This window comes from Ips typographus, linkage group LG1 (assembly GCF_016097725.1).
Source record: "Ips typographus isolate SLU linkage group LG1, UJ_Ityp_2.0, whole genome shotgun sequence".
NCBI classification, from domain to species: Eukaryota; Metazoa; Arthropoda; class Insecta; order Coleoptera; family Curculionidae; genus Ips; species Ips typographus.
Genome location: NC_138422.1, coordinates 12,908,020 through 12,931,238, shown reverse-complemented (window position 1 = coordinate 12,931,238; position 23,219 = coordinate 12,908,020). Strand labels below are relative to the sequence as shown.

At 33.1% G+C, this 23,219-nt stretch overlaps 2 protein-coding genes, 1 long non-coding RNA gene and 1 other non-coding gene across 4 annotated transcripts; 2 read left to right on the top strand and 2 right to left on the bottom strand.

The window, feature by feature from the left end:
* Window positions 1–334: 334 nt before the first annotated feature.
* LOC145731298 (ionotropic receptor 40a-like) lies at window positions 335–8,734 on the bottom strand. Its single transcript, XM_081983012.1, has 16 exons — window positions 8,560–8,734; window positions 8,384–8,494; window positions 7,768–7,862; window positions 7,176–7,271; window positions 6,985–7,121; window positions 6,766–6,931; window positions 6,597–6,709; window positions 6,174–6,261; window positions 3,730–3,888; window positions 3,509–3,668; window positions 3,328–3,456; window positions 2,608–2,708; window positions 2,379–2,541; window positions 1,035–1,131; window positions 744–970; window positions 335–677 (listed from the first exon to the last, which is right to left on the bottom strand). The coding sequence occupies exons 1-16, from the start codon at window positions 8,636–8,638 to the stop codon at window positions 478–480; spliced, it is 2,121 nt and encodes a 706-aa protein (XP_081839138.1). The 5' UTR covers window positions 8,639–8,734; the 3' UTR covers window positions 335–477.
* A 135-nt stretch (window positions 8,735–8,869) lies between these two features.
* Window positions 8,870–15,749, bottom strand: LOC145731395 (protein snakeskin-like). The gene is made up of 3 exons (XM_081983165.1): window positions 15,565–15,749; window positions 11,721–11,841; window positions 8,870–9,958 (listed from the first exon to the last, which is right to left on the bottom strand). The coding sequence occupies exons 1-3, from the start codon at window positions 15,604–15,606 to the stop codon at window positions 9,738–9,740; spliced, it is 384 nt and encodes a 127-aa protein (XP_081839291.1). The 5' UTR covers window positions 15,607–15,749; the 3' UTR covers window positions 8,870–9,737.
* Window positions 15,750–16,365: 616 nt separating this feature from the next.
* On the top strand, window positions 16,366–18,681 carry LOC145731408 (uncharacterized). The gene is made up of 2 exons (XR_014178796.1): window positions 16,366–16,889; window positions 17,913–18,681. It is a non-coding gene; the product is annotated as an uncharacterized LOC145731408 (long non-coding RNA).
* Window positions 18,682–20,699: 2,018 nt separating this feature from the next.
* Window positions 20,700–20,770, top strand: TRNAG-CCC (transfer RNA glycine (anticodon CCC)). The gene has a single exon. It is a non-coding gene; the product is annotated as a tRNA-Gly (tRNA).
* Window positions 20,771–23,219: the final 2,449 nt, after the last annotated feature.

Genomic DNA, 23,219 nt, shown 5'->3' with positions numbered 1-23,219 from the left:
AAATCAAAATATAACCTCAATGTTGGTGTGAACGTGCACGTGACTATTTATCACGTGCCGACTGTGCACTTTTTATAACATAAGCACGTGGGTATGAATCTATACTATCTGTCGCTATTTAATCAATTTGATTTGACATTTCACTTAAAGCAAATATCGGTTCAAATTTCAAATTGTTCCATTTTTTTTATAGTTAAAGTTATTATTAAATTTCTACTGTTCTTGAAATTGTGTTCACGTTTTTGGATATAAATTATGCTTATTTCGGTAGTTACAATTTAATTGAAGATGGATAAGTAGTAAGACCGGATGGGTAAGTAGGTAAGTAAAACCATTTTATTCATACACCTCTATTTGGCGTATCCGCCATTTTGTATATTGAAGTACGTTTACAATATTTTTAACTTTTTCCACAATGTTTTGTGAGTTTAAATACTAAATTTAGAAATTTTGATTTGTATTATGCTACAACGAAAACTATTCAATATATTCTAGTGTCATTGTTACAGCATCCTGCATAAAGTTCCTGTATACCCTTGATAACTTGTCCTTAGCGTTCTTCATTTGGTTTTTAACTCTTTTCCATGCTTTCTTTACCGTTTGACATCGTTCTTTCTTCTTTCTTCGATATTTCAGTCTGTACTTATACAGTGCAATTTCATTTACAAGTACCAAACCTATTGAATAACATTCAACAGTATAACAGTGAATTATAATTAATAATAATCAATGATAGACAAAACCTGAAAAAGCATTTCCAATAAACAAGATATAGAAGGAGCCTTGCAGCATTTTCAAGCTGATGGGTTTCAATTTGTCGTCCTCAGCTGCTTTAACCCTTTCGACTGCGGTCGTTTTGGCTTCGTTTTCCCTGATTTTCGCGTCAGGAATTTTTTGTTGTTTGCCCAAATTCTCGTACTCGTTTTCCGTCATTTTTGATATGATACCACCCTCGAATATTGCCATAAGTCTTCAAGAATTATTACAGAAATTATAAGTATAATCAAGTTTGAATATTTGAAGAAATAGTTTACATTTTGTTAATTTCTTCAATATACGGACATCCGGGTTGTAGCGCAATTGCGGAGTAGGCAGTGTTGAGTTTTTCACTCAAATGAAAATTCATTGAACCTGAAAAATGTTAGTATTGTCATATGTCAATGTTAATAAATCATTCTCAATCAAAATTATGTGTTTCTTGGTTATGTTTAGGTTTTTTTTTGTGATATTTCGTTTCATTAAAGTAATAAATTAATAAGTCACACATAACCTAAAACCAGATGCAGGGTTGCCAGATTAGGGGATTTTACCCAAAAAATAGCGAATTTTTTCTTTCGGTTATTTTTCGAGAATTTCTCCTGGGGGGAAATATTTATCAGGGGAATAACAGGGGAACCTACTATACTTTCAAAATCTGTGAAAATTAGTATACTAAAGCCAACCAAGTTTGGCGAGCACAACAGTGTTCTAGGCTGGTTTTCTCAATTATTAGTATTGTTTTCGTAAAAATTCTGTCTTGACAAAAGAAAGTAAAAGTTTTAAACTACATTTTGATGTTGAAACGAACCTAACCTAACCTAACCTAACTGTCAGAGGAACCAAGTTAGGATCTCTGAAATTGTGACATTTTCAAAAAGCTTGTTCACTTGCGCTGCTAAATTTCTCGGCCAATATCTTGAATATTATTGATTTTTGAAAGATGTGTTTAGTTAAAAGAATGTCAAAGTTACGGGCTATAATTTGACGTTTAAACGAACCTTATGCCTGCTTTATACCTCCCATTTAAGAATTAAATTAAATTTAAATTTCCACTAAAATTAATATTTAAACTAAGAAATCTTGTTTAAGTTTATACTACAAATTAATAATTAGAAAAATAAATGACTGTTTTGACTTACTGGACGTTCGACGTTGATGTTTGACGTTGACGTTTCTATTGTCATCGTCATTACGCGTGTTTTGTGGATAAAGAAAATTTTTATTAAAATAATTTAAAAAATTTGTTCTTAAACCACTTTTTCGGTAAAAAATCCAATTATAGAAATAGACGATTCAAGTCTAATAGACTACGTATCGCAATAGAAGACAGCAATTTACATCATGAGTGATGACAAGTATGAATTTAAACGAATTAAGCCGAACTTTAATAAAGTTGGTTTAACTTTAATTTAAAATTAATTTTAGTTTAGTGTAAATTGAAAGTATAAATGGGCTCGCTTGTAAGTTCACTTTCAGCTTTGATAAATTAATTTTAGTTTAAATAAAAGTTTAGTTTAATTGTTAATTGAGAGGTATAAAGCAGGCATAAATTCTTAGTTTAATTAATTCTAAATTGACTTATAAACTACAAAAATAGTGGTCAGATGTGGTTAACTTGCCAAATCGTTGAATGTCAAAGAATAAAGTTTCCCTTCCGGCCATCACTGCCACATTTCGACTATTATTGACCAACTTGACTCCTTCTTCCACTGAATCCACGACGTATTTGTTTTGGCTTCGTTCCATAATTTCCCAGATCTGACCATAAATTCCAGTATCGTTCTGCAGATAGGATAAATAATTGTTTTGTACCAACAGTGCGCAATATTACATAAAATGAGTGTTCACCTTCAAAAGACCAAAAGAAGGACTGTGCTTTTCGACAAATAGTTTAAAGTTGGTAGATTCCATTACGGCTTTCAGCTGGTATAAGTTGTTAATGGCTTTCTCTAAAATTATTACAAAAGTTACTAATTCAAAAGGTATTTTTGGAAAAGTAAATAGGTTTTTCCCTAACCCAACAATTAAACCGTTTTAGTTAGATGTTAAAATAATGAAATTAAAAGCTTCTGTGCATATAATTTGTTTTACGATCTTTTTAGATCTACCCTATTAATGAAATTAGGGAATTGCACCAAAATTGTTCAAAGGCCAAAAAAGGCAGTATTTTAAATGGGACATCCTTTATGTGATAATATGTCATTTGATTGAGCTTGTCATGTTCTATTTTACAATTTACTATGTGCTGTACAAAAAGTGTACATAGTTCCCTAAAAATTTAACTAAAAATTTTTTTTGGTAAAAATTTCAACAATATATTAAACTAAAAAAAATGTACTACATTTCAAATGGGACACCTTGTATATTATTTTGTCATTTGACTCTGTTTATGACAGCGTACAGCTGAAGGATGTACAGGAGAAAGTTTCATCAGGAAGACATGATAACGTGCGTTAACATTTGATCAAGAATTGTCTGATGACTTGACACATTTTATTATACAGGGAAAACTCCAGATAGATATACAGGGTAGATCCAAAAACATTGTGAATAGACTACTATATTTACCTCTACCAGGACGAGCTAAAAGTGAAGTCAAATTTGCAGAATACATGTCGGTTATCACGTAAGTTGCTGAAAATGACAGAACTATAATGAACAATCTCGATTTGTGAGTGCTGCTAATCTCTTTTCCAGCTGAAATTTACTTTATTTAAATATTTGTTATGATAACTTAGAACAAACTAACTTTGTTTCAATAAAATGGTGATTGTAAACCAAGTGCAGTCAAAAAATAGTCTGGCGTGCGACCGTACCAAGAATCTGGGCTGCCAAGCATTGGGTAAGGCAATAAGAGCATAGAGCATCGGCCCCACGACCACACATGTTATTCCTATTGCTGGCCAAACCTTTATACAAACCAAATTAGAATAAAAAGCTGCTTTATTAGAATGTAGGAAAGTTACTTGCCTGCCATTGGAAAGGCCTTAAAAGTGCTAAGGCTTCGTTTAACCTACTGGGCGCGTGAGTAACAAAAGCTCCGCTGTCTGCCAAAGTTATGAAAGAAAACTCAACCACTTTGGATCTTTCATAAGTTATTGCCATGTCGCCAATGAACAAATCCGCTTTCTAGTAGTTATCATATTTTCGTGTTAGTATTAGCAGTGTTGGTATACGTCCCAACACCAACATATTTTAAAGTTCATTTAAGCAAAGTTGCAATTTGCATGTGATCATTCAGGTTGCAAAATGTCACAGTCGAAACATGACTTAACTAAGTCAGCTTAAAAATACGTTGGTGCAATCGGCCATTAGTGACTTATGAATTAAAACGTGCAAATCATGTAACGTGACGACCATCAGTACCATCATCATTAGAAAGGCCTATGGATATCTTGCGACCAAGTGTCAAATTACGTCAAGTATGCTTCGGCATATTGCACTTATACAGCTTTTATGAGGTCTGTTCGCAGAAAGAATCTCCAGCTAATAATCAGAAGAATTTGTCCAGCTATTGGCCTGAAAATGTCAATGTCACGTGAGCATTCCACCGATAAAAGTCAACATTTTCCGATTTTTAGTTGGAAACCAGTTTGAAATTGCCTTCGCGAACAGACCTATGGTCTTGGCCAAACCGATATTTTGTGTGATTTTCATCAAATTTTTACAATGTTGCCAAACTGACATTTTTCGTGGTTTTTACCAAACTTTTGCAATGTTGCCATGTTGACAAATTGATGTTTTCACCAAATTTCTGCAATGTTGTTTAATTGACATTTTTCCTTAATTTTTTACTAAATTTGTGCAATGCTGCCAAATGGGTATTCTCTCTAATATTTACCAAATTTTTGCAACTTTGTCAACCTGCCATTTATCCTAATTTATTACAAATAACCACTTTGAACTTTTCGAAAATTGGAAAAATGGTATTTTTTGTCAAACTTTTTATTTTATTTTTTTGCTTTTAAAGTGTTCCAATGCACAGCAAAGGGCATAATACCAAAGAACCTTAAATTAGGTGAAATATCCACTTTTGAAAAACTGACCCTTTTTATTTTTTACAAAATATTTGCAACGTTCTCAATCTGAAATTTTTCTAATTTTCACCAAATTTTTGCAATGATGACAAACTGCCTTTTTTCCTTGTTTTTATGAAATTTTTGCAAAGTTTGAACATTTTCCTTGACATTTTCCTAATTTATACTAACTTAATACATGCAGTTTCCGAAAGGACACCCTATATACCTAATTGATGACCAATAAATGAAATCTCACGACTAGAAGTACAGTGTATTTTTGAGGTGCTCAATATACAGGGTGATTCCAAAGTTGGTGCTTTCCTTTCACCTGCGAATAGGGCTTCAAAAAATAAGCTTTTTTTTCCTTTGACGCTTTTTCGAAATATGAACAATAACGAAGATATTGAATGAACAATAACAGATATGAACAATAACGGATGTCAATGTTTTACTGAAAAAATAAAAATTTAATGATTTTGGCCAAACCACTTGAAGTAATTAAACAAAATTTTGTAGGTGTCAGTAGCTACATGGAAAGGAAATTTTCCAAGAAACAACAATTTTTTTGCGTTTACCAGTGGCGCGGCGCGCGTATAATTTTTTAAAAACATTTTCGAAAAAAAATATTACCCTACTAGTTTTTTTTTCAACATAAAATTTATAATTGAATTCCTTGTTCAATTCTAAAAATAAAACCCCTATTATTATTTTTTCCTACGATGCACCGCTTTCGAGTAAAAAAATAAAAACCATCTTAATGCGTGCCTAAAATTAAATGCTGTTTTAATTTAAAATGTCAAATTATTAAAACAGTTCAAAGGCGGCTGAAATCTTTTGTTTTTGTTTATGTCTGTTGATAAAGAATAACCTGTAGTTAGTTAAAATTAAATTTAAGTTATTCTTTATTTTGTTTTTTTCAGTAAAATTTTGACACCCTGTATCTTCGTTATTGTTCAGATTTCGAAAAAGCGTCAAAGGAAAAAAAGCTTATTTTTTGAAGCCCTAATCGTAGGTGAAAGGAAAGCACCAACTTTGGAATCACCCTGTATAGACGTTTCACTGAATGAAAACACGTGATTATGTTTGGGAACAAATTTTTGAAGTTTTTGGGATATTGTTTGATTTTTAGTATAATTTTTGTTATTCCATGCGACGTTGCCAGTAGAGTCAAAATATGCAATTTTGCGCTTAAATTAATGTTATTACACGACCTCAAAATTTAAAAACCGATAATCTAACTGTTTATTAAATAATAGAACACCCTCTGTATCTTTGACATTTACAACAGAACAAACATATTTTTGTTGGGAAAAGTGTGCATTAACTCGCAGAGCGGCAACACTGCAGTAAACATATAAAATCAAGTGTTTTCACCCTTTTAATGACTATACATACCCTTTGGGCCACTTGGCCTATAACTCCATTGAAAAACTGATTTTCCGATGATCCTAAAATTCTTTCAGGTGGGTCATAGTAGTTATATCTACAATATTAGTGTAAAAACATACAGGGCCAATCTAAACTTTCCACTGTCAAACGTCAAACAATATAAAGCGAGAGATAAATTACATACATTACATTTTTATTTATTTTCAAGAGAAACAAAAATTGAAGAATGTTATGCAGTTAAAATGCTCAAGAGTTGTTTAAGCAAAAGTCCAATAGCATTAAGTTTGGTAATCTGGGAGGCCATTAAGTCCTTCTTCATCTTGCTTTTACGTTTTAAATAGTGTCATTTTAATTAGGATTAGACACTATTTCAAAGTGGTAAATTTTAACTGACACGTGACACAACTTGTATTTGACTTCAAAAATCACCTGAAGTTGAGTTTGTTTGACAGCACTCGTAGTATTCGATCATCTCTACCGCCAAACACATCCAAGGATCTATTGTCGCTCAAATTATATCTCACAAAAAACCATGGAGGTTTCTGCACCAGAATAGACACTTATATTATATGAATTTTATGTGAAACACAAAACGTACGTGCAGCACTGGTATTTGTAAGACTTTTTTGTGAAAATTCTTAAAAACCGGCACTTTTTGAGGTAAAGTCGGATGATAAAAGAGACCGGTGGGTTCATTCCACCAGTTGATCAATTTCAAGTGATGTTCCATGTTGGAAACTGCCTGATTGTAGTTGATTCGAAACCTGCATTTTGCTCACACTGTATAAATTGTTAATAAAATAATAATGGGTCTCACGTTCCATATCTCGGGTTTGTTATGGCAACAATTCTCATTGAGTAGTGCATATTTTGTCTGAAATACACGTCAGGGAATTTGGCACCCCAGTTAAAGATGTAAAGTAGGTTTCTTCGAATCGAATTTTGTGCATAAACCTATAATGTAATATATAAATCAACATTTAAGCTTAAAGAAAATGAAAATCTGACCTGGATTAAGATATGTTGGTAGAATCTGGGAGTTCCAAAAAACATCGAAGTGACTGGCAAGTTGTTTTTGGTTTGTTCCGCCAGGTATTCGAAATACTAATTAATATCGTCTATTGAAGTAAAATCTTAAGGAAACCAAATAACTAAAATATATTTTTGTTTTCCTATCAATGCCAGATACTCAAAAAATTAAGAGTTTTCTATGCTGCTAGTTAGTATTAGGTATTGATACTGTTTGAAAATATTATTATTTATTTTTTATCGATATTGCTTTATTGTATTTTTTTAAAGATAAGTATCGATACATTTTGGTTTATACTGGAATTTTTGGTAATAAACTTTAAAGGTTATTGCTAATCCCTTTTTTTCAGTTATCTTCAGTTATCACTTCCAGTTATTTATCCTCCAATCATTTTCCAATAATTTATAAACACGCTATAATTTCTCATATTTTTTAGGAACCCAAAAGTTTCAAAAACTTTCTCTCAGGAATAATGCAGAGTAATCAAAAACTTATAAATAATAGTATAGTGATGTATAAAAAACGTGTTCAAAGATTAAATAAGGTGTATATTTTTATTTTCTAGCTTACCTTGTCTTGTATATCTGTGGCAGACAAATTAAAATACAGCACAGAAATTTCGCCGAGTTCCAGTTTTTTAAGAAGAAATTGAATAAAATTTTTATCTGAAAGTTATAATTTTTTTATTAAATTTTAGAACATGAAACTTAAAAAATCATTAACCATAACCGCCGAGGAAAATAAATGTTCAGTAAATTATGTTAAAAATCAGGTTAATGTTTATGATACTTAAATTGTGTCGATATTTCGAAAAATAAAAAATGCTAAAGAAAACTTTTAGAAAATTTCAGGGTTTAGTACTTGCGTTTGGGGTTTTCGAGATATTGAAGTTTGAAAAATGACATTTTTATAATTCGAACTGTCAACTGTTTTATCACCCAGTAACATTTTTTCACCTGTCAAACTTTTCAGTATGAGTCCCTGGCATAGATCAGAAAAAGTGAATAATGAACATGCAAGCCATTTTGCTCTAGCTCATTCTGGTTAGGAGCTATATTACACTATAAAATGTGAAAATGTAATTTTTTATACTTCAATATCTTGACAGTAAAAAATCAAAAGTATAAAATCATTGATAAATTTTGTTTGGCAAAAATGGGTGATTTATAAATTCTCAAATAATTACCAGTATTGTGAAATCCAATGACAACTTTGTTATCCGGTAAACCTTTAATAATATCGTAAGAAGCGGTGACTAAATCACCGCCAGCGTTTATTTTTATCATTTCCATTTCATCTAAAATATTTACAAAAAGACTAGCATTTACACCCATTTTTCAAAATAAATTTTCATAAACTTACGGTCTTCTGACAAAGGCAAAGACACTTTTGAAGCATTTACTAATTGCACAAGAACAATAACCCACCATGCAATAGCCATGACTTTAATCAACAAAGTGAACAAATTTTGGTATTTAAATCAAATTACAGTATACATGTCCATATGCCACTCTTCTTGAAATATTAAAGGTCATACTGTCAATAATTCCATATTGGATGATCAAATTCTTACAGAAGTATTCGTTCACGAAAGGTGAAATACGCAATTATCACTAATTACACGCTAATATGGTAATTGGGACATGTCTAGTCAAATAAATAACTAAATACGTGTGCTTGTACATATTTATTTTTTGAATACATTTGGACATGCACCTTGGAAAACAACAACAAATCTTATTAAATGCGCCACTTTTGGACTAAACAATCAAATGAGTAAGTATAAAATTAAAAAACAATATAAAAATACACGTTTATACTAGGTTTTAAGCAATAAGACACGTTTTAGAATTCAGTTTCAATATTTTTATAAAAATAAATGCTTGTGCTACTAAAGTTGGTATATAATAATTTTAAAAGCTTTTATCAGCAAAGCCTTGAAACATGTACATAAATACGTCTTATAAATGTAACTTGTATAATATAGGTATACTAGAAGTATAATAATTTAAATGAGTAAAAAGACACAGTGACTGAGTAAACTTTGTGGTTCGTTTTTAGTGATTTTTCAATACCTGAGCTTTGTACCATTATTTTTGTAAAATTGTATGTACCTACTAACTGCAAGTAGTTTTAATGTAACCAGAAAATTATCAGAGTGATTCACTTGCAACTTATTTATTTTTGTATAGCAGTTACTTACGCATTTAACCTTGTGACCATAAAAATATTTATCGAGGTCTTGTCATGGTATTCTTACACAGTTATTTTAATATTTTTGCATGATTTAAAAAAAATATTAGTGATTTGTACATAAATCGTTGATTGAGTAACTTCTAAAAAAAGCTACACTGTTGTTATTAATAACTAATTAGTACCAATAACAAAAATTCCTGGCGCTATTTATCTCACCGTGTGACTCATAAACAAAACAACCTTCAGTAATTTGTTTGTATAGTAAAATTTTTAACAAAACATATGAACAAATGAGATAATGACGGAAGATAGAAGCGTATACAGTGTGTTTTGTATGTAATTACTTAGAAATCGCCACGCCAAGTAATTAGGGCATCGAGCAAAAAGAAAATACCATTGATTATGGCCATTGAGCCCTTGGCCAAACCATAATCTCTGTGATCGCCCTTCCATCCATTTTCGTAATGTTTGATGTTTAGGGCTCCCGCAGCCACGAAAATGGCGCACCCCACCAAACTGTAGAAAATGTCGATTTTCTTGTTGATCGGAGAGCTGATCACGTAACCTAAATTAATTCAGAATTAGAATTCAGTTTGTTAAGTTAAGTTCAGTAAATTAAGATGACGTAACACTAGACCAGAAAAAAAAAACACTAAAAATGCATGAAAATCAAGTTGTTTTGACAATTGCTGCAATAAGTGCTATTGCTTGATTTATACCTACAGATATTTCATTAACAAAGATGGAAAAAACTTTGTGACGTCAGTTTGCTGGAACTTGACAGTTTGGTCACATGATTGCTTCACCAGAAAAACTGATTGATATCTTGTGGCTATAGGGATGGTGAAAATACCTGGTGCATATTATTGCACCAGGTCAATTGTTAAATGACGAGGATTGTAAATATCATTGTTATAACAGCTTGAGTCAGTGACTACTATTTTAACTATTTTTTTAACATCAATTATTTTATCTTGCTCACATTTGAAATTTGACAGTTGCAAGTTCAATTTTTTTATGGTCACGTGAGTGTTTTATTACTTTTAAAACTTAATTTTTTCAATTTGAACTTTGACAGCTTTAATTCGACGTCCCAGACAATTTTCAAGATTAAAACTGTATTTATTAGAGTCACGTAACTGTTTTGATTATTATTTCTTAAGCATCAATTTTTTTATCTTGTTGACATTTGAACTTTAACTTAATTTTTTCAAGTTCGAACAGTCAGGTTTTACTCAATTTCAATTTTGACGGTTTAAATTTGACGTTCGTTTGACGAAATTGTATTTATCGGTGGTCACGTGATTGTTTTGATTATTATTTGAAACTAAATATATTCAAAATGAACTTAGATCATTTTCAAGGGCAAAACTGCATTATTTAGGGTCAGGTGACTGTTGTAATGATTTTTAAATACAGTTCGAACTTTGACAGTTTGGCAGAGTTAAGTCTCGGTTAGGTGTCAAATGTCAATAAGCGGTTATCAGTATGTCTTTACAGAACTTATTCTGACATTATAAATGCATTAAAATTCAGTTTAAAAATGTGAAACATGAAAAAGTAATGAGTAATTTCAGTTTGATTATTTATTTATAAAAAACAACAGGGCCAGTTGACAGTTCTGTCATTAGTGTTATCTATCAAAAAGACAGATTTTTTAATGCACCCGGTATTTTCCCATTCCTACTTGTGGCTAACTGTTAATTACGTCATATCCGCTTCATCAAGCTGACTGACACATGACCGTTTTTCGCCATCTTTGTTTAGCTCGTCGATTTTTTTCTTACCACTGGTTTCCTATGCATAATTTTGAAATTTCCAGTCGCCATTGCTGTTTTTTTTTATCAGACTTATTGTCCAAAAATGTTAAATTTCTAGATCATAAATTTCATCTCTTTAAAACAGGTTTTTTCAGTATTTCTTTAAATTAGTGTCAAAAACTCTACCAGTTAGAGTCAAAATTGTTAACCATCAATAGGGAGACTCGTTTCGATGAATATGTATTACAATTTACAATAAATTAAAATTACATCTAAAAGAAAAAAATCAGGATAAAAACAGAACTTTCAACAGAACCGTTACTTGGAGATGTCCTACAGCCGCCATTTTTAAGTAAGTTAGTAGATTTCTGACTTTATTTTCAACAATTTAAGTAAATAAATTATTAACATTCACAAAGACTGAACATTTGCCTTTCAGTCAATTTACCAGCCTTTGACTTAGGATTTACGACTCAAACACAACTGTGACAGCAATAATGCAATTCTTTTCGGGTGTGACGTCATCCTAGTTTACTTTGATTCTCCGTGTATCCACAAAAAACTTACCGGCAAATCCTCCTACAAGAATAATAATGAAACCACCGAAAGCGACAGCAGACAAGGTATCAATGTTCCAGTCGCCAGTTTGGCTCTTGTAATGAAGTCCAATGCAAACGACTGCAACGAGCTGGAAATACAATAAAAGTGAATGGATTTTTTACTACACGATGTGCAATTAAATTACAAGTTGATATGAAGGTTAGATGGTTTTAATGGAAATGTTTTAAATGCTAGTTTAACGATTAGTTTGGCTAGAAATACGTCTGCATCCTCTATAAACAAACTAGAAGTAAAATTTACCACAAGCGGATTATAATAATATGCAAAAGCGTTTTATTGAGGATTTTTTAAATTTATTATTTATTTCAAAATGGTGTCCCGCCTAAGACTTTTAAGAATTGTTTTATTTTCTTGAATAACTTGGCAGAGCTTTATTGATTTACTCTGCCGAAAAAAAACTAAAAAGTAAAATTAGATAATTTTAGTTTGACAAATGAAGAAAAACTGCACAAAGTTATTCATCACTGCATCAGGATAATTTATCAATTTTGAACAAAGACACTGCAAAATAGGCTAAAACGTGCCAGATTGTTTTGAAAGATGCAAGACTAGAGGCTTCTGGGACGTTCAGAGAGCTCCATAAAGATCTAACAAGTTGAAGTGAATGTTTAAGAAAATTACATAAATAGCGTCCAAAAGTACATCCTGATATATGATTGGACTTTTAATATTTAGGTTTTAAACCGTCGAAAGTCAATTATTGTCATGAAACCTTTACCAACTCATTGCATGATACTTCCGGTTAGGTGAATGGCGTCATCCATTGCCATGTTTAGGGTATTCGCGTCTTGCTTTAATGGCAGGATAACCTTAACCTAAGTTGTTAGTTTGACATATAACTATAATTTATGAAAGTGACCGTTAACCACATCCATAAGTCTTAAAACTCGGTACAAACCGCTATTATATCTTTTAACCACAAAAAAATACACGCTTGGGGTCAACAAAGTAAAGAGATAACAATGGTGGCAATAAGTTATAAAATTTTGATTATTTTGTTTATAACTCGTATTATTGCAATTCCACAACCTATGACACACTGCATTCAAAACAATCAACTGTAAAACCGTACATGTTATAGTAAGCAAGGCAACCATTAACACACATGTAACGACTCAACTAGAATATTTATGCATTCTAAAAAAGCCACAACGACAAAGTCTAATCAAGCCACACGCTATTATCAAAAGGAAGTTTTTCCAAGCAAGTAATCTTCCCATTAAGCGACTAATTTTGGAATATGATTGTTGACTAAAGGATTATAAATAGCAGTGACTTGTTATGTTACAAAATTGAAATACACCTCTCTCAATATGAAATGTATAAACACACCGAAATGTTAAACAGTTACGAAGTTACGATTCCATCATAAATTTTGAATTATCTTAAAGATATAACGCTTTCGAATAATGTCTGATTTCAATTAGGTAGGTGCGTAAATAAGTAAAACTTTTCATATAAGCAAATCTGAGCTAGAAATAAAACAGTAGGAAATGATTAAGTGACAAAGAAATTATATTTGTAATTGATGTGATTTTTAAAAAACTGGCATTGTGTTCTAAATTGGCTTGAAACAAATCACCCACCTAAAGAAATTTACCGTAATAGTTAAATAGGTATATAGTGCTAAGGAAAATTGGACTATAGATTTTTCAATTAAAGCTAATTTAAAAAAGTATGTATAAAACATTCATAACCACTTTTCTGTAAATTTAATAAGGTATAAATTATTATTCACCAAAAGGTTACATCAACTATATTAAACTGAAATCCTTTGGGTTATACTGTAGAGGTTAGTTTCATAAAATCATGGTAAACATCCAGACTAATTTAAGCCACAAGTTAATTTCAAGCCACTGCACAATTCATTAATTTAAAATAACTTTGTAAAATCCTGGTTAACCCACCAATTGAATTACTTAACCTCCTTTTAAGGAATTCAGGTTATTCCTATCTAAACACTAAAAGTGGATGCAACTATGTTTTAAGCCAGGAACGTTTTGGGTATACTACAGAAAAATAAATGTTTACTTTGTATGTCCTGGTTAAGGGGATCGGTAAAGACTTTACGTTTTTCGATCGCGATGCTTGGCCTACGTGTAGAAAAATATATAAAAAACAGTGTTCGTTCTTTGTTTCTGTCGATAAAACTACGGCAGTGTTAACACAGACATTACTGTTTAAGCGACGAGGCTCCTAGAGTGATATGGAACAAAGATGCAAGATTTCCGCTCCTTAATTCGAGCAATTTTTTAGTCCTATCTTTTAACCCAAATTACGACTTTAATTTTTAACTTATTTACGTGATTTTTTTTTATTAAATAGCTAAAGGTTTGGGGAATGTGCGAAAGTTATTTTTGTCACCAAAAAAGTTTTGCAGGTAGGAAAAATAGTGACTTGAAAATGATAGTAATTTTATCATTTTGATAAAATGCTTCTAAATATTTTAATTTACGTACTATTAAAATTATATTGACTTTCGCACATTCTAGCAAGTGTCTTCTTTCATATGCCGTTTAAAAACAGCAATATCTAGCCTAGTTTTTTTTTAATTTGGGTTAAAAGATTGTCATAAAATGCATTGAATCTCCCATAAGAGGTTTTGCTTTACCGATGCCCTTAGGCTAACATAAAATAGTGCGATTTTCAGAATTTCTTTTTTACAACATAAATGGTGCAATTATACCCTAACTTAAAACTGTCACCTAACCAACCTTCAAATAACCGAGATATTCATGGAGTGGCTGGTGTAAAACTGAAAATGAACAATACAGTGTGTTCCATTTTCCAAACAGTAAAGAGGGAAAAAACCTCAGTTCCAAAAAAAAAAACATTGTTTACAGAATTTCTCTTATTAAACAAATTTTATTGGTTGTGGCGTCATCCCAATTTACTTTGATTTTCTGTATACGTAACTAGAGAACAAATTTGGCGGAGGTTGAGTTTTTACTATAAATGAAATTTGATTTTAGCTTAGTAACCTTTTTTTTTCATATTTGTAGTGTCAGGTGTTGACAAGAGTAAATCAATAAATTATTAAGAAGAAGTAAGTTGCACAGCAAATTAAAGTAAATGTGAATTCAATTACTTTCAAAGTAATTCAGAAATTCAGTTTCTGAGGTTAGGTTAGGTTACATATGTTTTCGAGTTAATGGAATCTAAATACTGTAAGTTGTGGCCGGATTCGATCTGATGCTCCATACAGCGTCATTGATTGACGTTACGTCATTGTCATTGTGACGTCAAATCATGTAAACATTCAGTCTCCAATAACTCGAAAACGGCTAAACTAAATGTAAGCACATTATATATTTTTGAAATCAGAAGAAAAAGAACTATTAAATCAGACAATATATACAGGGTGTTGTATATCGTTTTATTGAACAAAATAAAACGTTTATAAATGGTTTATGGTTTCTACCTGTAAAAATAGAGTTGCCACAAGTTGTTTAAATATTCGGACCTACCCTGTACAGATAATTTACAATTATTTATTTTTTGAGTAACTCTGGTCATGTGAGAGATGTCAAAGTAAAATTGAAGTTTAACCTAACCGATGCTTTTTTACTTAATAATACACACCTCATTGGCCTAGTTATAAGTGTGGATTGACCACACACACATATATTTAGTTTCAGGCTATACATTTTCCACAATATGTTATTAATAGTTCCTGCAGGAATTGTAATGACAACCAAATGATGCGCATAACCGCTCACAATAACACACCCTTTGAGATGTAATAGATTCCCAAACCAAGTGTTTACATTAATGCTGGGCAAGTACTTACCAGTTCCAGAAACTTAATAATGGACAAACGACTGATTGCCATGTTTAACAATCTTTGGTTAAAAAAGGGGTGGTTTTGACAGAGATGCAACTACGCACTAATCACCTTGGAATCGATTCACTGACTGGGGACTGAGGGATTCGTACAAATGCGCGCGAACTTGAACCGGAATATTATTTAAGCTTGTTTTGATGCTATCCGCAAATTTTGTAGAAGGCAGAGCCGGCTTTATACAGAAAAATAGTTTATTTGCGATGCTGATTAATGTGAAAATTCCAAACTCGTTGCTATGATAAATCAGTTGAAACATACACGCGAAACATATCCACACTCCATAAGCTATAGTTCAGCTATAGTCACTAATCAGATGTTTATTAGTGATTCATAATGAAAAAAACTTGCAATACGGTTCTGATTACGTTACTATTAAAGGGGCAGTCCGTGACATAGTTATATGATGTCATCAGTATATATATGACAATTTTGTTGTGGTTAATTTTTCATGGTTGTTGGTATATTACACAACGCGTTACCATCGATGAGGTCATCAATGAAATCAGTATAGTAGACGCCTGTTCTGACTCACCAATTAAATATCTCGAGTAATATATTTCTTTAGAAATTAGGTAATACAGGTAGGTCTGCGTTGTGCTGACAAAACATTACATTCACTAAATGTGCTAAAACATAACATTAACATGAAAATCACATTAATGTGATCACTTACTTCGGGTAATGACTAATGATTTCAGATTTATAAACTGGGTGTCCCGTTTTTCTATCTCACCATGAGAATCTCGGTAAGAACTCAATAAAATGCCATTATCAACTTTAATTTTTTCTTATAGACAATTGAATTATTGCATATTAAACTGAGCCTTTTTTTATTACGATGATGTAGCATAAGGCCGTGCGCGCACTGAGCGACCATAAATATCATTATAGCAAATGGTGCAACACGTACTACCGACTGCGACCAGCGAGTCGCAACGGCCAACGCAAGCCATTGCGACGTGCACACGACCAGTGGTTCGCTGCGACCAACAAAATACATGGTGTTGGTTGGGTGGAAACGCATTGACGGTCAGACAACAACGGCCAAAGTGTCAACGCATCACTTTGCGAAATTTATTTTGCCATGGCATTGAAAAAATCATGCGAATTTGATACCGAACAATTTATATTGGAAATTCAGAAGCGATGATCTTTATGGGACTTATCTAGTGAAGACTTCAGCAACCGGGTTTTGAAAAAAAAGCATTGGGAGGAATTGGTTGTAATTTTTGGAGACGAGGAACTTAATGATGAGGAAAAGAGAAAACTAGGTAATTAAAATAACCTACCCACAGAAGAATATGTCAACACTATTATATATTTTATATATGGTACTTTATTTTATCTAGTTTAGATGCAATTATTCTGCCAGTCAACTTTTCCTTCATTTTGAAAGTATTCAGCAAACAAATCTCTATATTTCGTTGAAGGACGGTTTCCCCGCTCAATATTCCCTATTGGTACATTTTGAATTCCTGGTGTTCCCACAGTTAATGTATCTTCAAATTTGTAACCATCTTTGGTACGTACATAGTTATGTAAGATGCAGCAAGCTTTTATCATGTCTATTGGAAAACTTCTTTTGACATTAAGTGGACGATGGAAAATTCGCCATTTATTAGCCAGTATCCCAAAAGTGCACTCAATAAAACGTCTAGCTCTAGATAGTCGATAATTAAATATTCTCTTTTGCACACTTAAGTTTTTTCCTCCGTAAGGACGCATTATATGCTCCGATAATCCGAATGCCTCATCACCAACCAAAACAAACGGCATTTACTCTTGCCTAGAACTTGAAATAAGACATTTCTCAGGGACATTTAGTTGATTCTTTTGAAGTGCTTGGTAAAACATTGAATCTTTAAAAACTGTTGAATCGCTTTCCTTTCCATCAGCACCGACATTTATAGCCACAAATTTATAAGCTGCATCGCATACTGCCAGCAGAAGAAGTGAAAAGAAGTGTTTATAATTATAGTTGACTGATCCGGAATGACTTGGTTTAATTATTCTAATGTGCTTGCCGTCTACGGCCCCAATGCAGTTAGGAAAATTTGCTCGATTTTTGAAACCATTTGTAATATCAAGCCACTGTTCGGTTGATGGTTCTGGTAAATACTTATCTTTTAAATTATCCCAAATTGCTTTACAAACTTGCTCTACTGTTTCCCTAACTGTAGTTATCCCAAGTCTATAGGCATAATGCACTACAACAAAAGAACATCCTGTGGCAAGATATCTGTAACAAGAAAAATTATTTATTTGGACTAAATTTTAATGTAATTTTGTTATAGGAGTAACTCTTCAAACAAGATGGAGAAGTATCAGAGACAGTTATACGAGAGAAATAAGAAGAGTAAAAAAACTGAAGTCTGGTTCAGCAGCTGAACGCAAAAGTCCATACGTTTATGCAGCTCAACTGTCATTCTTAAACAAATGTTCTTCTGGAATTACAACAACGGGTTCAAATACTCAGGAGACAGCTTGCTCTGTGCTTGAGACTGAAAACAAAAAACCAGATGGACCATATGACGTTGAGGACGACTTTATAAGGAAAAAAAGCAAGCAAAAAAGAAAATGCAGACATGGAATTGGCTGCCACTTTAAAAGCCTCCTTGGAAAGTAGAGAGAAAAGAGAAGCTGAGGCGGAAGGAGACTCAGATCGTCTGTTTGTACTATCTTTACTACCATATTTGAAGAAAATTCCAGAAAACGAGAAACTGACAACTAGACTTGAGTTAATGAATGTAATTAACAAAAAATTACAGATTATCTCAGCGAACAACCGTTCTCAAACTTGCCAGCCAAACTTTACTAGTTCGAGTTCTCATAGAACGCCATTTGGATCTTCTGCATCTACCCAGTTAGCCCAGAACTTCTGCCCGCAGTATACAGATCAGTCAATGCAAATACCTCGACAAAGTCAATAGAGTCAAAATTCTTCTTCCGTCGAAACAGACACTTTTGTTACCTCTCCGGAATCTACATTTTTGGAGCTTTTTTAATAGCTTTTTTAATAATTATTATACTATCAAACTAAAAATAAAGTAATCCAGTTTCACCTACCTTAAAGCCACAAGTAATTTTTCTTTTGGAGAAATAGATTTTCTCATTGGTGTATCTGAACCTTTTAACGACTGGCCTAATGTTTGTAACAGCTCATCAAAGGATTTTACAGACATCCGCGTATAGTTAGTAAACTTGTCGTCGTATTTTCGCAAGTCTTCATAATTCTTCATTCCATTTTGACTGCGAGTTTGTATCAAAGGGTGCACACATAACCTTTTTTTTTTTCTTTTTTTCCCGCCGGAGAAGATACACAATAGTTGCTACTTGTTCGGCATTCATTTTTCAACTGCACAAAAATTGGTCGTTAGGCCAGACGCACCTATAAACGCAAATCTGAAAAGTCGCAACGACCTGGCCGTTGCGACCTGGTCGCTCAGTGCGCGCACGCCCTAATTATGTTATGGTCAATGAAAAAAAATATAACAAGAAGGAGCATAAGCAACCAAAGTGGGAGACAAAAATCGTTCAGTATGGCGGCCGTAAACTGTCACCAAATCAGTGGCGATCAATGAATAAAAAAAATGTAAACATAGCAGGAAGGAGCAATAGCAATCAAAAAGGGGGACAGAAACAAGGGGGAGGCCCCCCGCCTCCCTTTGAGTCCCCCCGAGTAATATGGCGGCCGTCAACTTCCGGTTGGCACTATCAGATCTAAATTTAATCTTGTCCACTGTACAACTTAATTTAAATTTGCAAAACTCAACTGTTAAAGAACCACAAACAAACAAAACAAACTAACACTATACTACAACAAATACAAACAACAAATTTTTGCGGGTTTGAAACTCCAAACTTTCAATGTACTGCGTCAATTCAACTGCGCAGTAGGCGAATGCGCAATAAAAGATGGTGGACTTCCCCCTCGCTTAATGTACAAACGGGTTATAATTTGTATTATTGTTACCTCCTGATACTTGTTCTTTTTACTCATTGGTGGCGATAATCAATCTGTCCACTAATCACAAATCCACTCGTCAATAATAATTCAACTAATTTAACCCAACAATACTCTTAAAATGTCAATGTCACGTGAGCATTCAACCAATAAAAGCCAACAATTTCCGATTTTCAGTTGGAAACCAATTTGAAATTGCCTCTACGAACAGACCTTTTACCCCCCGATACTTGTTCTTTTTTCTCGAAGGTTAGGTATGTTGTGTTAATAACAAAATGTATGTTTTTTACTAAAAGCGCTTTGAAAATAATATCTCAGCAATCGAGCGTTAGGTCAAATGACACTAGTCCACGTGATATTATTACCATTTACCAACAGAATAATCACGTGACAAACTGTCAAATGATGACACAAACAATTATCGATACAACTAACTGTCACTGTTATTGTCAAAGGTGCCATTCGATTTCGGTTTGTGGTGTCGCGTATACAACTGACAATAAGTTTTTTTCGTTCTTTTTAGAATTATAAACATTTATTATAGACTAGAGTCGATGGAAAAATTTTGTAACCCACTCTTGTATTAAAGTAAAGACAACTATTAAAATGACAACTGTGATTTTGAAAAACAATGAAAACGCAATTTTTAAATGCCAATAATTCGAAAACGTCTCAACCAAATATCAACTTATTATATAGCTATGAAATCAGGAGAAAAATATCTACCAACTCATCAGAAAATATACAGTGTGTTCCATGCTTACCAATGTTCCATTTACCTTTGTATTTTATTTTCATCTTTGTCATGGTCTATTATTTTATTCATTTGACATTTTCTGATGATTTAGGAGAAGCTTTTTTGTATTATAACAGTTTTTTCCTATCTGGAAAAAAATCGGCACAAGCTGCGAAAATATACGCACCAACCTTGTATGTATATGCTAATAAAATGCTATAAAAGGCGTTGGCAATTTACACATTTTTATGGTATAATAATAGGAATCCTGTTTTTGTGGGTTGGTTCCTTTCTGCAAAAAGCTGTTCAAATATTTGAGGTATTATCGATGACTCACGACATTCAGAAAGTCTTCATGGTAAAAACACCCACGGTCGACAAGCACTGCTGGTGTAGTGGTATCATGCAAGATTCCCATTCTTGCGACCCGGGTTCGATTCCCGGGCAGTGCACTACTTTTTTTTTCATTTTTACTTATAATTATATCATATCATAACAAATTAGTTTTTTTTTTAAGCGGTCTAAAATAGCATTTGACCGAGTTGAACATCCCAAACTAATGCCACTCCTCAGGAATCTTGACATAGATCAGAAAGATATCAGATGTATCGAAAATCTATATTGGTACCAGACTACACAGATCAGGCTCAATAATGAGCTGTCTGATGATATAGAGATCCAGAGGGGCGTGCGGCAGGGATGTGTTTTGCCCCCGCTTTTGTTCAACCTGTACTCGGAAGGGGTCTTCCGGAAAGCACTGGAAGATGTGGAGATAGGTATTAAAGTCAACGGGAGTTGTGCTGATGACACAATGCTCATCGCTGATAACATGCAGGACTTACAAGGACTGATCAACATAGTCGGTCAACATAGCAGATTTGTGGGTCTAAACGTAAACACTAAAAAGACGAAGTTTATGATAATAACAAGAAACCAGAATGCGTTTGAAACATTCAATGCAATGCTCATAGACAGAGTGAGCAAATTTAAATATTTGGGCATGTGGTTATCTGAAGACTGGACCTCCGATATCCAAATCAAGAGTCGCATTGAACTGGCCCGACAAGCATTCCTAGGACTGAGAAGAGTATTTAGTTGCTCGGACTTTGACTTAGTCTGAGGTTGAGATTTTTGAAGTGCTACGTATGGTCGGTACTTCTTTATGGGATGGAAGGTTGGACCCTTAAAGTCAACAACATTAACAAATTGGAAGCATTCGAGATGTGGCTATACCGCAGAATGCTGAAGATACCGTGGACTCCAAGAATGACTATCATCAAAAAGAGAAAGACTGCATACCTGGGGCACGTCATGAGGAACGAAAAGTATGAGTATTTACAGTTGTTGATCGAGGGTAAGATAGAAGGCAGTAGAGGATTGGTAAGGAAGAAATTGTCATGGTTGCGGAACATAAGACAGTGGACAGGAGTGAATGACATACAGACCCTAATTCATACCGCAAGGGATAGAGAGGAGTTGGAAAATGTGATCGCAAACATACATTAGTGGATAGCATCCGAAGAAGAAGAGGTCAAAATACGCTTATTATTGACGTGTACTGCCGGCGTAGAAAGACTATAATATATACATTATGTTACTAGTACAATAATGAAAATTCATATAATAATAAATAAATATAGTCAATATTGTCATTTTTGACGGATGATGAATGGGTTTGCGTGACATTGACATTTTGAATTTATTGTCGTTTTGGCGAAAGAAATGATGTTGTGGTTGTCACAATGAATCTGTCGATATTTTGAAATTTGAACTAAAAAACGCTTGAAAATAGTAGTTTTCCTATTCAGTGTGCAAAGTTATGTTTTCCCACACGCGAAAGCAGTTAGACGAACGACGCGAAGCGGAGTTCGGATAAGCTTCAAGTGCGGGAAAACTACTTTGCACACGTGTTAGGAACAATATTTTTTCTACGAATGAAATATCTATACATTTTGTTTTTAATTTTTATTGATATTAAAAACAACAACTTATAACTATTTATTGTTATTAACAACATTAATGTTAAATGTACAGTTGGTCGCGTTTTTTAAATTGATCGCAGATTGAGCAACTGAAGGTAAAATACTGGTACTTGGAACTGCTTCACTTTCTTTAGGATTGAAGGTCAGAATTTTGTTACTTAATTCTTTTTTATAACTTGTGGATTCATCAATGTATTCTTCAGCTACTGTAGTCGATTTCCAACCCCCCAAGCGTTTTATGTCAGTGATTCCTTCTCCAGAATCGGCCAGGAACGTTGCCGATGATCGGCGATAACTGTGCCCTGTGTAGAGTTCTGGATTTGGCAACTTCAAAAAAATAGCTATTTCAGAAGGCATTTTTCCAAAACTGTTTACTCCAACACTTACCCTTTCTGTAAACTAGGAAAAAACGATTGTTTGACTTTTTTGGACGTAGGCCGGTGTATCTTCTGTACAGTTGCAGGTAGGTTCCGTTATGAACTTCTTCTGATATTATAAAGTTTCTTGCTGTATGATTTTTCGAATCTCTAATTTTAACAATTATGAGGTTTCCTTTGTCTTCAATATCTGTAGTGGTTAAATTGGCTAGCTCTTCCCTTCGACATGCACCAGCATGTAGTGGCAACTTTAATTAACAGGTTAATTTCATCTGGTGCGGAGTTCATAAAACTGAATATTTCTTCTTTTGTAAAAATTTTCGCTTTTTTAGGTTTAAAACCAACATTCTGCTTTTTCAGAAATGCAGTGAGCTTATAAAATTCACCGATATCGATGTCTCTTTTTATTTTTATTACATTTTTGAGCATTGAATACTTTGACCACATTGTGTTAGGTTTGAATTCTTTGCTTAAAGTAACAAAATACGCTAAAAGTACCTCTTCCTTTAAGGTTTTTATCCCGTTTTGTTCGCACCATTGGG